The 16,819-nt window shown below is 45.0% G+C and overlaps 1 protein-coding gene across 1 annotated transcript in view; it reads right to left on the bottom strand.

Moving 5' to 3' along the window:
• Positions 1 to 16,819, bottom strand: part of Acoxl (acyl-CoA oxidase like) — a 335,479-nt gene that overhangs the window by 182,351 nt on the left and 136,309 nt on the right. Inside the window, 1 exon segment of the mRNA XM_048810372.1 lies at positions 5,107 to 5,223. Within this exon segment, the coding sequence (XP_048666329.1) occupies positions 5,107 to 5,223 (117 nt within the window).

Here is a 16,819-nt window from a genome sequence, read left to right as displayed (position 1 = left end):
TTTCCCTTAGTTTTAATTGCTTTAAGACACCATTATCTAAAAGAAAAAGAACAGCAGCATACTGAGAGTGTGTAGGGTGTCCAAGGGGAACAATGTGTTCTGGGGTAACAATGACACGAAGGACGGGAGGAGATTTGGGAATACATTGTTTAAGGGCCCTACTCAACAGAATTCGTCTGTTTTTTGAAGATGGCCTCTGATTCATTAAAGATGTATATTGTAAATCCTGGGCCAACAATTAAAAATATGCTTTTTAAAAAGTGTAAATAATATGTCAATAAAAATGACACAATGGAATAATAAACAACGTTCTGTTCGCCCAAGAGCAGGCAGAAAATTAAAATAAAAAACACAGATGGAAAAAATAAGCATCAATTATAGTAGGACAGACTTGAATCCAAACATATCAGTAATCACTTTAGGTACAATTGGTCTAAACACACCAGTCAAAAGCTGGAGATTGACAAATTGGATAAAAAAGCAAGACCCAATTATATGCTGTTAACAAGAAAACTGCTTTAAAAACAGGGTTGGCTAAACTACAGTGTAAAGAAAAAAGTGCCCGAACACATTAAACCAGAGCCCTGGGCGGCTACGCTGTATGCAAAAACGGACCTCAGGACAAAGAATGTTTTGGGGGCTGAAGAAAGAAATCACATCAGGACAAACAGTCAATATTCCAAGAAGGAATGACAATCCTACATGTGCATGCACCTAGAACTTCTTTTTTAAAACAACCTCCAAAATAATTGGAGTTAAAACTGGTAAAACTGAAAGGAGAAACAGGCAAGTTTACCCTGGTTGGCAATGTCAGCTGCCTTCTCACTCACCGAGAACAAGTGGGCAGAAAATCGGAAAGGATGTCCAATCTGCAGAGCCCAGTTCACCAGCTGGACCTGGCAGATGCAACGAGATGCTTCTCTTGACCACAGAACACACATTGTTCTCAAGTGTACGTGGAACACTTTACACACACACACACACACACACACACACACACACCACAAATATACACAGCGCCATAAATTTCAAAGAACAGAGCTCATACCAAGGATGTTCTTGGACTATGAAAGCACTTCTAAATAATCCATGGGTCAAAGGGGAGGTTTCAAGGAAAATTTTTAACTATTTTTAACTAAATGAAAACACAATGTATCAAAACAGGCTGCAGCTGCAATGCTTAGAGGGAAGTTTTAGTCTTAAATGATTATATTAGGCAAGAAGAAAGGTCTCAACACAGTAATGTAAACTTTCACAGGGCGGGGGGTGGGGCAGGGAGGGAGGGAGCAAAGTTACAGCAAGCAGAAGGGAACTCATAAAGACTGGAGTAGGTATCAATTAAATTTAAACCAGACAAACGACAATCACTTCAATACTGAAAAACCAACAAGATCAATAAACCTCTATCCAAACTGATGAGGGAGGGGACACAAAGTATCAGGACTGAAAGAGGGAAAGTCACTACTGACCCCACAGATGGTAAAAAGATGACCGGGAAAATGCCACCCAGCACTCTGGCCATACATTCAACAGTTAGGTGAAATAAATAAACCACTCAAGAAGTGAAGGCAAAAAGCACTGTAATAGGCAAAACAGTTCTGCAAAAGAGCAAAGTCGGAAGACCCACAGAACCCAATGTCAAGGCAAGTCAGGTTGGTTTTTTTGTTTCATTTTGTTTTTACAAATTCTGCTGTCAAGATTCATGATCGAAATGTTCATCCAACTAGAAGGGGGATTGCTCCATCTACTAAAGGGCATCTAAAAACCTCCTGCAGTGAGCACTCACTACTGATGGAGAAATACTGCCTGCAGCCCCGGGATCAAGCCCAGCCAGGGGAGGCTCGTCTGCCCTCACCATGGCTCTTCAGTGCAGTGTGTGGGGCTAGCCAGGCCACTAAGGCAGGGAGAAACTCAAAGGCATCAGTAGTGGCAGGAAGAAGGAAACTCTTTATTCCTACGTATGTATTGTGTATGTAGAAAATCCTAGAGTCCACAAAGAAACTGCTGAATCTAATAAGTGAATTTAGTTAGAATATAGGATATAAGGTTAATATATAAAATTGTTTGTATTTTAATACACTGTCCACAAACAATTGGAAATTAAATTTTAAAAAGCAACAATTTGAATAAATTTATTAGAAAATTTGTACTGGAAACTCAAATGCTGGATATATGAAAAACTTACATGTTCATCAACAACCCAATTTAGAAATGGGTAAAAGACCAGAAATGTGTACTACCTCTCTGAAAAACTAGTAATTTCTTAGAATGTTGGACATATACTTATCCAGTTGCCCAGAAAGTCCTCTCTAGGTATTTACCCTTAGAAAAATGAAAAACTTGTGCAAGAGTATTCACTGTGTCTTATTCATCCTCGATAAAAATCCTGGAAGCCACTCCCAGGTCTATCAGGGGGAGAATAGATAAGCCAGTTGGGGTTTGTTCATTTAATGTTCCTATTCAGTAATAAAAATTAACCAACCATCAAGAACATTGAGGAACACCAAAACGATACGTTGAAGGAAACGCATATGGTATATGATTCCACTTAACTGCCGTGCAAGAGGAGGCAAACCAAGCTAGGGGGAGAGCAATCTGAAAGCTGTTTGTCTTGCCTCGGCAAAAGCAAGGCACTAAGCAACACAGTGAGACCCTGTCTCTAAATAAAATACAAAATAGGGCCGGGATGTGGCTCAGTGGCCGATTGCCCCTGAGTTCAATCCCCAGTACCCCACCACCACCAAAAAAAAAGAAAGAAAGGAAGGAAGGAAGGAAGGAAGGAAGGAAGGAAGGAAGGAAGGAAGGAAGGAGGCTGGCTGTCTCTGCTGGTGGTGAGGTGGGAGCTGGCTGTGAGGGGCCTGAGGAGCTTTCCCAGGGAAATGTTGATGCTTTTCTATTTATATCTATTTTTATTAATGCATATTAATTTTGCACATTAATGGGATTCACTGTGATATTTGCGTGCATGCAGCCTGCAGTGTCAGTATCCTTCTGACCCTTCTTCCATCCTCCTCCCACCTTCCCCGGAACCCTTCCCAGTCCCTCATATTCACGATCCTACTTTGACATCAACTTTTTTTTAGGTTCCCATATGAGAGAGAACACGTGATATTTGTCTTTCTGTGTCTGGTTTATTTAGCTTAATATGATATCCTCCAGTTCTATCCCTTTGCCTGCAAGTGACAGGATGATCATCATCTCCTCCTCCCCCACCTCCTCGTCCTCCTTCCCCTCCCCCTCCCCTCTCCCCCTTCTCCTTCTCCTTCTCCCCTCTTCCCCCCCCCACTTCCACTTCCTCCTCTTCCTTCTTTTGGTACTGGGAATTGCACACAGGGATGCTCAACCACTGAGCCACATTCCTAGTCCTTTTTATATTTTTTTAGAGACAGGGCCTCACTATGTTGCTTAGGGCCTTTCTACATTGCTAAGGCTGGCTTTGAACTCTCGATCCTCCTGCCTCAGTCCCCCAAGATGCTGGAATTATAGGCATGCACCACCATGCCTGGCTAATTTCATTCTTTATGGCTCGGTAATATTCCACTGTGTGTATCATAATTTCTTTTTATTAATGCATTTTTTTAAAGAGAGAGAGAGAGAGAGAGAGAGAGAGAATTTTAATATTTATTTTTTAGTTTTGCAGTGGACATAACATTTTTATTTTTTGTATGTGGTGCTGAGGATCAAACCCAGGCCGCACACATGCCAGGCGAGCGCGCTACCGCTTGAGCCACATCCCCAGCCCAAATGCATTTTTATTATATAGAATAATGGGTTCCATTGTGGCATATTTGCAACAAAGGTTGTTATTTGTGACACTGAAATGTTTGCTACATGAATATGTATTTTTATCAAAACTTACTGAACTATACACTAAAAACCATGTATTTTACTATATGCAAATTTCAAAAACTCTCCAAATATTTTAAATAACAGATGTTGGATGCAAGTAATTTAAATTTTTTCCAGATAGCGTGGCTCCACCTTCCTGTTGCTGCCTGAAGCTGGGTCTGTAGGATTCGCTGTTGGGACACCCTGCAGGGCTGGCATCTGCTCCAGCCTTGTGCAGCAGGAACAGAGGGCAGCCCCCCATCCTCACCCCTCCAGTAAGCAGCACGTGGATGTGGCAGGTCCCTCCCTTCACCACCTTATAGACCCCAGGACCTGTCACTCCTCAGTGTGTAAATTTCAAACACATGCCAACTCTAAGTGATCCACAGTACGACTAGCGTGGCATTGCAAATGTAGAGAAGAGGAACACAGGAGGAAGGACCCAGGTTTGGAGACCTGTTCCCAGTCCACCTACTCCTGGGCCCTGAGATCCTAGGCAGAGCCTGAATTTCCTAGCCTTCAGTGCAGGAGTGACAATACTCACACAGACACCCCGCAGCGTCCCAGCTCTGAGGAGGAGCTGCTGAGAAGCTCCTGGGGGGAGCCTGGGGTGAAATGTGAATTCCCCTGCACTCTGAAGGCACCATCGCTGCCCTTGTCCTAGGTACCCCGCCTCTCCGCCCCCACCCCAACACACACACCTTGACCTACTTTAGAAAACTTGACTGTTGATTTAGAACTTTTATCAGAACATAGAGCTATTTTAACTGTTCAAGTCTGTTATGTTTAGAAACTGGCAAGAAGCATTGGTTTGGGTTTTCTCAAATTCACTTGGATTCCATTTGTCTGATAGATAACTGACAGTTGTTTTTCCCTTTTATTTTTTATTTTATTTATCTATTTAATTGTTATTTTTGTTACTGGGGATTGAATCCAGGGGTGCTTAACCACTGAGCCATATCTACAGCCCATTTTATTTTTTATTTTGAAACAAGGTCTCACCAAATTGCTTAGGGCCTCACTAAGTGTATGAGGCTGACTTTGAACTTGTGATCCTCCTGCCTCATCCTCCTGAGCTGCTGGTATTACAGGCAGCGCCACTATGCCCCGCTGTTCCCCCCACCTCCCCCACCTTTACCCTGGGCATCAGATTTGCACCACAGGCTCCTTCCGGCTCGTGGTTAGGAAATGACCCCAGTGTCTGCCTCTCGTTTTAGTGCTTATTAATACCAGGGCCTCCCATTTGCCTGGACAGAATCAACCCCAGGGCCATCTCACCTGCTGGTAAAGGTCAAGGCCAGCACTGTGGCCAGGTGAGGCATCAGCCGGAGCGTCTGTGTTTAGTGCTCGATGATCCTCACCTCTTCCTTGGCTTTGGGCCCAAACTGCCTCCGGCTAGAGAAAATCAATTGACAAATTTTTATCAAAATGGGGTGGGCAAATTCATGTCCAGAGCTAAATCTGCTTCCCCACCTTTGTTTTCAAGCAGTGCGTAATACAGAAACCTGGGTCTCCTTCAAAGGGGTTCAAATAATAAGACACCCAAGACTCTGAAGGAAGCCTGGTGGAACTCTTGGACTCTTCGAGAATTAATCTTCCCACCATGGAATATTTTAAAGGAATGTATCTAATACACAGTAATTTTTATCCTTAGCATTTACATGACATTTTGCAGTTCCACGTGCCCTGTGATCATTAATTATCCAGCTTTCCCATGTTTGTGGTATCATTAATGGGCTAGGAGCCATACCCCAGAACATATTTCAAAAGGGCATCCTCAACAGAGGGTGACGTTAACCCCATGCTCCCGTCAGTTTCACGGTGGGTCATTATTCCCAGTGCCTCAGCACCTCCCCTGCAGGCCTATGTACAAAGGCCCCTCCACATCCGCTGCGAGTCCGTTGTGCCTTGAGGACAGAGGCTGCATTGCACTCTGAGGCAGCTGTGTCCAGGGGACCAAAGCTCTCCTCAGAGCAGCACACAAGATGGCTTGGGATGGTCCCCACAGGCAATGGCCAGGGACAAGCCTTGCAGAAGCCTGAAGCTGCAGACTTCGGGCAAAGAGCCAAGGCCTGCTGCACAGTCTCCCTTTGCCCATGCAGGCCAGTGCTCTATGGTCCTGAGTCTGGCAGCATTCCGACTTCAAGCAGTTCAGAGTTTAATGTTGAGTGTGTGTGTGTGTGTGTGTGTGTGTGTGTTTACCAGGGATTGAACCCAGGGGTACTCAAACACTGAACCACATCCCAGCCCTTTTTTATATTTTATTTAGAGACAGGGTCTCGCTGAGTTGGTTAGGACCTGGCTAAACTGCTGAGGCTGGCTTTGAACTTGCAATGCTCCTGCCTCAGCCTCCTGAGCTGCTGGAATTACAGGCGTGCACCACCATGTCTTGCTGATGTTGATTTCTTAAAGAATGACATTTGACACAATACATGCACATATACACACATGAGCACACACACATACCCAGTGCCCACTGTCAAATGCCCAGAGCATACCTGTGCTGCAGACACCCTTAGACTGGGGATATCTATCAATCACTCAAAAAGAAAAGGGAAAGACCATTTTTTTTTCTAAAAATTTTCTATTTCATAAAGGCTTTCTTAAACATAATTTTATATTTTGATATCATCTTTATTTGTAATCAAAACAAAGGCACCCTAATGTCTCTCACAGGGAAGGCATCTAGAAGTAACAACAGGCCATGTCCCGGGGAGGGAGGTGGTGAGGACAAAATGGCAAGCATGCACTGGGCAGCCGCTGGCAAACACTGTGAGCACATGATTGTTTTCCACAATCTAACCACCCACAGATGACTGTCCCAGGAATACCACCCCACCCTGCCCCCGGTCCATGTCCTTCCCTCTGTCCCTGCATACGCCCAACCACGGCAGGGCGTGGCTCCAAATGAGAGGCTGGACAGGCCATAAGGAAAGCTCTCAGCTGGTTCTGGATCACGGTGAGACCAGAAAAGAGACAAAAATCACAGATCCAATAATGGTGCCATCATAATACTAGGTTATTGCTGTGGACTGAATTTGGGTCCCCACAAAATTCATATGTTGAAGCCCTAACCCCCAAGTGACTATTTGGAGATAGGATTTTTAGGAGGTAATTAAGGTTAAATGAAGTCATGGGGTGTGGTGCTAATCCAATAGGATCGGTGGCCTTATATGAAGAGGAGGAGGAGTGCTCTCTCTTTCTCACTTATGCACTGAGGGAAGGTCATATCAGGACAGAGCAAGAAGGCACCATCCAGAAGCCAGAAAGAGAAACATAACCAAGACACCAGATCTGATCTCAGGCTTCCAACCTCCACAACCAGAGATACATGTCTATTGTTTTGTTACGGAAGCTGGAACGGTCTGATACAGTCATTTTACAAATTACATTTTTCTTCACTGTCTGAACTTTTACTTTTAAATGCTATGATTATACATGGCTTTATCAATGATGTGTCTAAAGTTTTATCAGGGGACATCTATGTATCTGCTCTGTGTCCAGCAGAATACTAGGGGCTGGCATCTATCATGTCCAGCAGTGTACTAGGGGTTAGCATCTATTAGGGTCTAGGTAGTCAAGTACCAGCCACTGAGCTCACAGCCCAGGATACAGAGAAGACTCAGGCAAGGTGGCATGTGCCTCAAGAGCCTTGAACATGGCCTAATCTCCCACCCTCTGTCAATCACCAGTATTTCCTGTGTGCAGCCAAAAGATCATTTCAGGGCACTCTAATCACATGGAGACAGCAAAAGAAGTGATTAATCATCACACCTTTTAGGTTTGGATTTGCTTAAAAATCATTTCAAACATACAATTTTAAATAGCATCCACCAAATTTTCAGTTTCTGCCTGTGAAACCTGCTTTGGCATGGCACACAGTAGGCACTCAATAGCAGACAAAAGGAGGAATGAATGAACCTTGAGAATGAAGAAATGCAGATGAAGCACGGCACAGTGTCCCACTCAAGACCTCAGGGAAGGTCTTCAGATGCCAGGCCTCACCTGCCTGCTGTGCCACCCAATGGTGAGCCCTGCTGTGCCACCCAATGGTGAGCCCTGCTGACCCTCATGATCCTTACCCACCAATCAGAAAGTGCCCCGTGCCAATACCCTGCTCTGTTGAACCGCCCCCAGCTCTATAAATGTGCAAAGCTGTTCCTCAATAAACGGGTACTTCTCTAACAACGAGCCTTGTCCAGTCGTTGCAGGACCTGGACCCGCCCTGGACCTTGCAGGTGGACCTTGTCAGGTTCCCATTTCTCTTCAACCCCTGCACTTCCACTGGGGTGACAGAGCAGAAAGAGACTTCCCCCACAGAGGGGCCACAAGGCAGGCCTTGCGTGGCTCGTATCGTGCTGACAGGGAGGAGCCGCGCTATACTTCTGCTGAGTTCCCAGGTAGCTTCACAGAAGTCAGGAGATTTCCAAGGAATCTGAGTTTCCAACCTTTCTTGAAACACAGGATGGGTTTCTTTTTTTCATGTAAAGTAATTTGCTTTGGCATCCTGACCTGTGAGTTATGTTGTGACAATGATGTAGCCAGCCATAGGCTTTCCTCAGGCCACAAGTTCACTGGGGGTTCCTGAGGGAGCAAAATGGCTCTGACCAGTCAGGTGGCATCAAACCCAGGAACCCACCCAGCCTTCCTTGAGACACTGCTCTTCCCACAAGACCCTCCATGTGCTCTCTCCATCCCAGGCCTCTGTCTGAATAGGGCTCTCTGCCCCAGAGAGCCCCACTTCTAACTGCCACATGTCTAAAGGGACTCATTTGGGGTTCCCTCCCCACACTGAGACTCCTGATTCTCCTCCCTTCCTTGACATGCCCCTTCAAAAATCAAACCCAACCAACCCAATCAAAGCAGAAAGCAGCTTCTCCTCAGAACGCCCTGAGCTTCCATCTGTGACCCCTTCCCTGAGGCCCAGCACCTTGTCCTTTCAGACTGGTACCATGCGGCCCTGAATGAAGCCTGGGTCACTATGCTTCCATGCCTGGGGCCTCGCTGACCCTGGGAAGGGTCACAGCTAGCTAATCCGAAGGTAGCAAATGATGCTCTATGGGCACGTCTCTCAAACGCAAGCTCAGGAACCCAGAGCCCACACCCAACCACCTCCTCTATAAGATTCCCACACGAAGCCACTGTGGCCCTGCCCTCATCACCCAGGGCCAGGTGCCAGGCAACTGCAGGCAGCCTAGGCCTCAGAACCCACTAACATGATCCAAAGTGGGGGGTCCTCCCCTGCTCGGCCCACCTGGCCCACTGCTCCCTGCAGGAACCACCATAAAGGCCCAGGCCTCTCTTCCCTGAGTCCTTCAGCTCCCCAGGAGGCCCTGCGAGGCATGGTGCGCCCCCTCCTCTTGAAGTGTGAGCAGAGAGCTGTCTTCCCCACAGCGCTCCTTTTCTGAACTGGTAACCTCACTGTATCTCGACAATAGCAAACCCACATTTTAAAACACACAGCTCACCGACGGCAGACCTGCTCACCTTCAGGCACGGGGGTAAGCACTCAGGAAAGATGGGAAGCAAGAGGGCAGGGTGACTATCCTGCCTTCTCACAGTCCACGCCCACCCCTCCTCCCACCACCCATCCTCCCCCTGAAATGTTACTAGATGTTTTGAAAAAATGAATAAATAAAATCTGACATGCTGGGTAAATACCAGCGTGCGTATAGGGCAGGGATGGATGAAGGCAGAAAAGGAGCCTCCCCTAATGCCAGCAGCCCACCCCACTGCTGGCTTTCTTGCCAGGGACCAGAAGGAAAGAAGTGATGGGCAGAAGAAAGCAGCACCTAACTCACTCACTCACTCACTCACTCACTCACTCACTCCTCCCTCCCTCCCTCTGGCCCAAGATGCTGCCAGTCCCCAAAGCACTGAGTAGTTTCTATGCCTCTCTGTCTGGCTTCTCCAGGGGGAAATGGGACATTAAAGGCTGATGACCATTTTCCCACCTGGAGATGCAGCCAGAGGTTCAGCCCTGTGACTGCCACTGTCAGTCCCCAAGCTGGCAGCCTGGCTGCAGCAGAGGCGGCAGAGAGAGAGGACTTCAAGACTCAGAGGGCCTGGCCTGTGAAGGAACCTGCCCTGCCACTCTGCGGCCACCTCTCGTGGATGCTCTCAGGACCCGTTGGCTGAGCTGGGTGCCATGCCAGCCAGGACCATCCTCTGGTTGCCAGCACCTGGCATGCTGCCCTGGGCACAGCTGTACTCCTGCAGCTGGCCAGCAATTACTGCCTGCCAGAGGTTTTTATTGTTCCAGTTTATGATCTAGACGGACACAATATTCTTCCTGGTCTTTTCCTCCACTGGGTTACTATTTTTTCTTTTAAAATACAGTAAAGGCTATATTTTTCTCTGTAAACATAATTTTTACTTCAGTACCCAACACATTCCCCGCACCCACTCCTGAAAGAGCCCAGAGTCACTTAGCTCATTTTTTTCATGGTCTTTAAAAACAAAAAACAGGACATTGTACACGCAATGATATCTCCGCGAAAATAAATCCGGAGCTTAGAGAGTGCTGTGCACGGTGCCATTTAAAATTACAGATTTAAACAGCTATTTCTGGGTTCCAGCAACTCCTAAGGAATAGAGGAAGCATTTATTTTGGGTTGTTTTATTTCATTCCCACTCAATTTTGAACGCGGCTGCTTAAAGCAACATTCGTGGAAAGTGACACGGCTGTTAATCACCAAGACAGCTACTGTAGGCACAGCCTCTGGGGGACCGCAATGCCTGCCTTCCCAGCTTTCCCTCTGGTCTCTTCTCCCAAAGGAAGCCAGTGACCTACTAAAAAGATAATTGCTTCACATGTTTCCCGCTCTGCGTCATCATTGCATCAGGCTGCTGCGAACGGCATCCCGTCACGTGGAAGGAGAGGCATGTGGCCTCTGCCCTTGGCCCTGAGACGTCTTGAGGTGCTCAGGCTGGTCTCAGGTAATCCTGGGATCCCCCTTCACTGTCAAGGTGCTGAGCCCTTCTGACAAAAGCTGAACTCCTTCCTGGGCCCAGGCCACCCTCTTTACGGCCACCTTCCCTTCCTAATGACCCAGATGCAGACTAGGTTCAGGGGAACCTTGAAGGCTCAGGCTGACCCCTGAACCCTTTCCCCACTGGCCCCCACAGAGAGGCTTCAACCTCTCAATGAGGCCACAACTCATCTCTTTCTGTTTCTCCTCCTCCTCTCAGGCACTCCTGGACATAGAAACTCAAAGGGCAAATATTTTGCAAAGCAGGACACTTTAATGCCACTGACTGGACCCAGCAGATTGGATCCAAATGGCCAGTCAGGGTGTAAAAATTCCTGGCTTCTTATTATTAAAAATGTGTAGAAGCCAGACACCCCAACTCTCAACCCCATCACTTGTCACCCCAATCCATCCTACCTTGGGGTCAACCTTGGGATTGTGAAAGGGATAGTGCGCACAAAAGTGATGCTTTTGTGTTTGTGCATTTACGGCTCAGTGTTTCAGGATGTGCCCATTGGGCTCTGAGCCATCCTGCACTAAGACATCAGGCTCAGCAGGCCATCCCTACCAGTCTGTAGCTGTCGCTCTTTCAGGGGGCAACTCTGGGTCTGTCTGTAGAGGAGGTGAAAACCATGCATGTGTGCGAGTGTGGGGGGATATAGATAAACCCTGCTCTCATGGTGGTCTTGATGTGACTAAACATGCAAACTGATTCCAAAGAAGAGAGTTCTCAAAATGCCAGCAAATAACATTCACTCCTTCTGAGTACTTTTTCTCCCAACCCTAACAGTCTATCAATAATAAAGCCAGCAAAGACTAGAAGAGATGATTATGATGAGATCAATAACAGTGACAATTTTTTTTAACATGTGACTAATTCAGATACAGAAAGAAATGAGGGTCCATTGCTGTGACGTCGGTGTCCAAAAGCCTACATAGAGAGCGGGGTGGTCACCACAAGGCTGCAAACACAGACATGGAGACCACGCTGTCCTGGCCCAAGGGCACCTCTTTGCCCACCATTCACTCTTTTCTTTCCTTTCCCAAAGATCACATCAGATCAAAAGCCCAGGAACAAAAGATCCTCCCCAAAAAGAAACCCATGGATCTGAAGTTGTGGCCAATGTCTGGCAGCAACTGACCCTCCATTATCCAAGACTGACTTCCGCACCCACCAGCACTGGAAGAGCAGGGCAGGCTGGAGCAGGCTGCAGATCACAGCTGGTCAAGGTCAGGCCACTTCCTCCCACCAGCTGAGAGATGACCCCAATGGAGATGCTAGAGGCCCTTCAGGCAGGAGACAACACCCGGCAGAATAAACCTGCACACTGGGGCCACGTTTCTTCTGAGCGGGTTGTTTCTGACTGACTTTATAATCCTGGCTGCGAGGACCAGCAGGGTGACCCTGCTTCTGAGATTGGCCAGTTCCAGGTTCTTCTTTGAGGATTCAGCTCTACAATCAAGAGTGGGTCTGATCCATCATGTTTTGGTTCAAACCTCTTGAAAACAAACACCCCAGCAACCTGGCTGTCTGGCTGCTGAGTTTGTTCTTGTCCTGTTCTGGTGCCTTGTGCTGCCCATGGGAGCACATCCAGAGACCAAGTGGCTGTGTCCCCACAGGCAGCCCAGGAGGGGAGGCAGAAGACAGAGTGGTGAGAAGCCCAGGCTTGGGATCAGACATGTCTGGTTTGCATCCAGGCTCTGGCACCTGCCAGTGTACTGTCTTGGGCAAGTTACATGAACTCTCTGAGCCTCAGGATCCTTAACCCTAAACTGGGGCTGATCATCAGTGTGTGCTAAGTGAGGTGGCACCACGCTGACAGGTAGCAGGTGTCCGAGGCACAGCAGATGTTATCACCACAGTCAGCACCATGGCCCCTGAGGCTCTAAGATCATCCGCTATTCCACTCATTCTTGATCAAGAAAAACCTCTGTAAATTTTTCCCAAAGCAGTCTTTTTCTTCCCTTTAACTCAAACAAACCACTAACTTACTCTGCCTCACTAAAACTGCTGTAAAGAGATTTGAGGTGAAGAGAAAAGTCCTTCAATTTAAATCCCACAACTTAAAGATAATAAAATGGCTCAGAGAAGAAGCTGTCTGTGTGTTAGAGGCGCCGCATGTGCATGCACCGAGTGCACACCCACACACCCCTCTGGGTACTGCCCCCATACCCCTGTGTACTGGAAAGCTCTCTGACAACACCTGCCCCATTAGGTCCCCAAAACACCAGCTGATCTTCTCCCCAAATTCCTGGTGCAGACAGGATGGGCAAAACACAGCCAAAGAAGGTGCTGTGGTCAGAGTCTCCCACAGAAGCAGCAGGCTCTTTCTAGAGCCATCAGCTGAACCCAGAGAGGGGCCTGAATGCCATTCAATTGGTTCCCACACAAGAGAAATTACTTTACTTTTCAGAATTACAGACTTAGCAATTTCTGTGAGTGACATAATGGCTAATGTTAATCAACAGAACTGTGATTCTTTGAAGTTTTTCTTGAAAAAAAAAATTGTGTCCTAATGAATACAAAATTACAACAGCGGGAGACGCGGAGCCATAAATTATAGCTGAGGCTGCCTGGGGTGGGCTAATGATTTCACTGTTGAGTTATTTTCACATCTTAAAAAAAAATTACATATGGACAGAGATGCCATCCATCAGGGATCTTGCAGGAGCACCTCAGCCATGAGAGTGAGGAAGCCAGAGGGTCAACCCTGGGGGCGCTGGGCTGGTGTCCTCTTTCTCTGACGTCCCATGGCAGGGGCAATGCCTGGTGCATCCTGGGTGCCCAGTCGGTGGCTAGAGCCTGTTACCATCCTAAAGAGAGCAATCCTGACCTGAGTGCGGGCAGTGGGAGGTAGGCAACAAAGGCTGCACCTCAACATCTCCAGGTCTCCCTTCACCGATACTGAGCACCAGGAGATGACGGCCACATAATGAGGCACTCTAGAGTGTGTGCTTGTCCCTATGCTTCTGCCTGGCTTGAGGCTGTTCTTGACAGCCAGGATGTCCTGAGATGCTGGAAGGCTAGCTGGTGCTCCCACTCCCCTTCTCATCTCCAGATTTCAAGGTAACGAGTGCCAGGGGCTCCAGAAGCAACAGCAAGGTCTTCAGATCCACGAACATGAGATACTTCTCTATTTATTGAGGTCTTTTTTGACTTTTTTGGTAGTTGCCAGCATGTAAACCCCACATGTGTTTGGTTCAATTTGCACCTAAGTATTTCAATTTTATGAGCAATTTTTAAGTCAAATACCATATAATAAGGTCTAGGTCATATCTCATGGTGATCCCAAAAGATTCCATCGCCTAGTGATATCATAGCTTAGCTTTTATAAGTACACGCTGTGATATTTTCATAGTGGCAAAATTGCTTAATGATACATTTCTCAGACTGGGCCCCTATTAAACAGTGCGTGACTGTATATGGTATTATATTTTAATCCCAGTATCCATGTGTTTTCTGTAGTGTACAGAAATAAAATTGATCTTTGTATGTGTATTTTGTATCTTCTGACCTTGCTGAACTCACTTCTTAGTTCTAGGACTTTTTAATAGAAATTTTGAAATTTTCTTTTTTCTTTAATTTTTTTAAATTTGTTTTAATTAGTTACACAGGACAGTACAATGACCTTGACATATCATACATTTGAACCAGATGGGATATAATTTCTCATTTTTCTGAGTGTACAGGTTGCAGAATCACATTGGTCATTTTATTTCAATTTTTTTATTTGTTTTCATTAGTTACACATGACATTACTTTCTATGTAAATAATCATATCATTCTAAGTACTGTGTTATTACTTGTTTCCAAAACTATATGCTTTTAATTTCCTTTACTTGTCTTAGAGCACCAGCTACAACTTTTACCAATATGTTGAATAGTATTGGCAAGAGTGTATATACTTGCCATATTCCTTATATTAGAGGACAACACTCAGTATTTCACCCCAAAGTATAATATTGGCTGTATATATTTTTTTGTAGATTCTCTTCATCAAAATGAAAGTATTCCTCTCTTCTATTTAAATGAGTTTTTTTACCATGAAATATGTTGAAGTTTCCAAATGACTTTTAAGTATCAATTGATAGAATTCTTTTTTAGATTGTTGATATGGTAGGGTATCTTGATTAATTCTTTAATATTAAACTTTGCAGCCCTGGAATAAGTCCCACTTGATCATAATGTATAATTCTTTTGTTATATTGCTAAATTCTATTTTCTGATTTTAAAAAATATTTTTGTGTCTGCATTCATAAGAGACATTGTTCTGTAATTTCTGTTTATTATATTATCTTTATTTGGTTCATGAATCATGATATGACCAGCTTTATAAAATGAACTGGACTATGTTCCTACTTCTTCTCTTTTCTCAATGTTGCTATTTTTTTAAAAATGTTTGGTAGAAGCCAGGTGTAGTGGTGCACACCTGTAATCCCATCAGCTTGGGAGGCTGAGGCAGGAGGATCACAATTTCAAAACCAGCTTTAGCAACTTAGCGAGGCCCTAAGCAACTTAGTGATATCCTGTTTCAAAATAAATAATTTTAAAAGCGGTTGGGGATATAACTCAGTGGTTAAGCACCCCCAGGATCAATCTCCAGTACCAAATAAATAAATAAGAGCATGGTAGAATTTTACAGTGAAATCATCTATGCTGGAGATTTATTTATTTAGGAGTTTTATTATGACTTCATTTCTTTTGTAGTTATAGGGTTATTCTAGTTGTTTTACACACTGAGTTATGGTGTTTTATGGTTTTGAAGAATTAGTACACTTCTTCTAAGATTTCAGATTTATGCTTACAGAGTTGTTCTGAGCATTCCCTTATTATTCTTTTGATGTTCTGAGTGCCTTTAATAATCCCCTGGATCATTCCTGATAATAACTTTTGTTTTTTGGGGTTTTTTTGGTACTGGGGATTGAACTCAAGGGTACTATACCACTGAGCCACACCCCCTGCCCTATTTTGTATTTTACTTAGAGACAGGGTCTCACTGAATTGCTTAGCACATCACTTTTGCTGAGGCTGGCTATGAACTCGCAATCCTCCTGCCTCAGCCTCCTGAGCTGCTGGGATTACAGATGTGCCACAGCACCCGGCTCCTAATAATAATTATTTTTTAATTTTTTGTTTTAATTTCCTGATAATAAGTTGTCTCCTCTCTCCCTCTACATGCCCCCCATTCTGACAGTATTGCTATTATCTAATTTATTGCTTCAAAGAACCAGCTCTTTGCTTTATTAATATTATTCTCTATTGCTCTATTTTCAACCTCAATGATTTCTGCTCTCATCCTTATTATTTCAGTCCTTATTATTTCATTTATTACTTCCTTTCAGTTTATTTTCTTCTTTTTCTAGGTTCTTGAGTTGGGAGCTTAGATATTGATGTGAGACTTTTCCTCTTTACTAATGTTTGCATGCATTCATTGTTATAAACTTCCCTCTTGGGGAAAGGAAAGGGATATAGCTCAGTGGTAGAGTGCCTGTCTGGTATGCATGAGGCCCTGGGTTCAATCGCCAGTAACTGAAAAACCAAAATAAAATCACACACACACACACACACACACACACACACACACATGGAGCACAAGATATGTTGTATTTTGGTGATTCCAGGAGGGTACTTGAAGTGAATGTGTTCTCTGCTTTTGTTGCATGAACTGTTCTATAGATGCTGATTAGATCTTATTGGTTGATCATGTTGTTGAGTTTTTCTATGTGATTGCTGACTTTCTATGTAGTTATCTATCAATTATCAAATGAGGATATTGAAATTGTCTATTAAAATGTGGGTTGGTGGGCTGAAGACACAGCTCAGTGGTACAGCACTTGCCTGACAGACATGAGACCCTGGGTTCCATCCTGAGAGCCATACAGATACACAAAAGTGGGTTGGTCTAGTTTTCCTTCAGTGCTACTAGTTTTTGTTCATATAATGCAGAATGTTATGTTTTACAGACATATTTAGGATTGCTACATTTCCTCGATGGATTGAGTCTTTTATCATTATTCAA

This window comes from Marmota marmota, unplaced genomic scaffold, assembly GCF_001458135.2.
Source record: "Marmota marmota marmota unplaced genomic scaffold, marMar, whole genome shotgun sequence".
NCBI classification, from domain to species: domain Eukaryota; kingdom Metazoa; phylum Chordata; class Mammalia; order Rodentia; family Sciuridae; genus Marmota; species Marmota marmota.
This window is presented reverse-complemented; position numbering and strand designations above follow the sequence as displayed.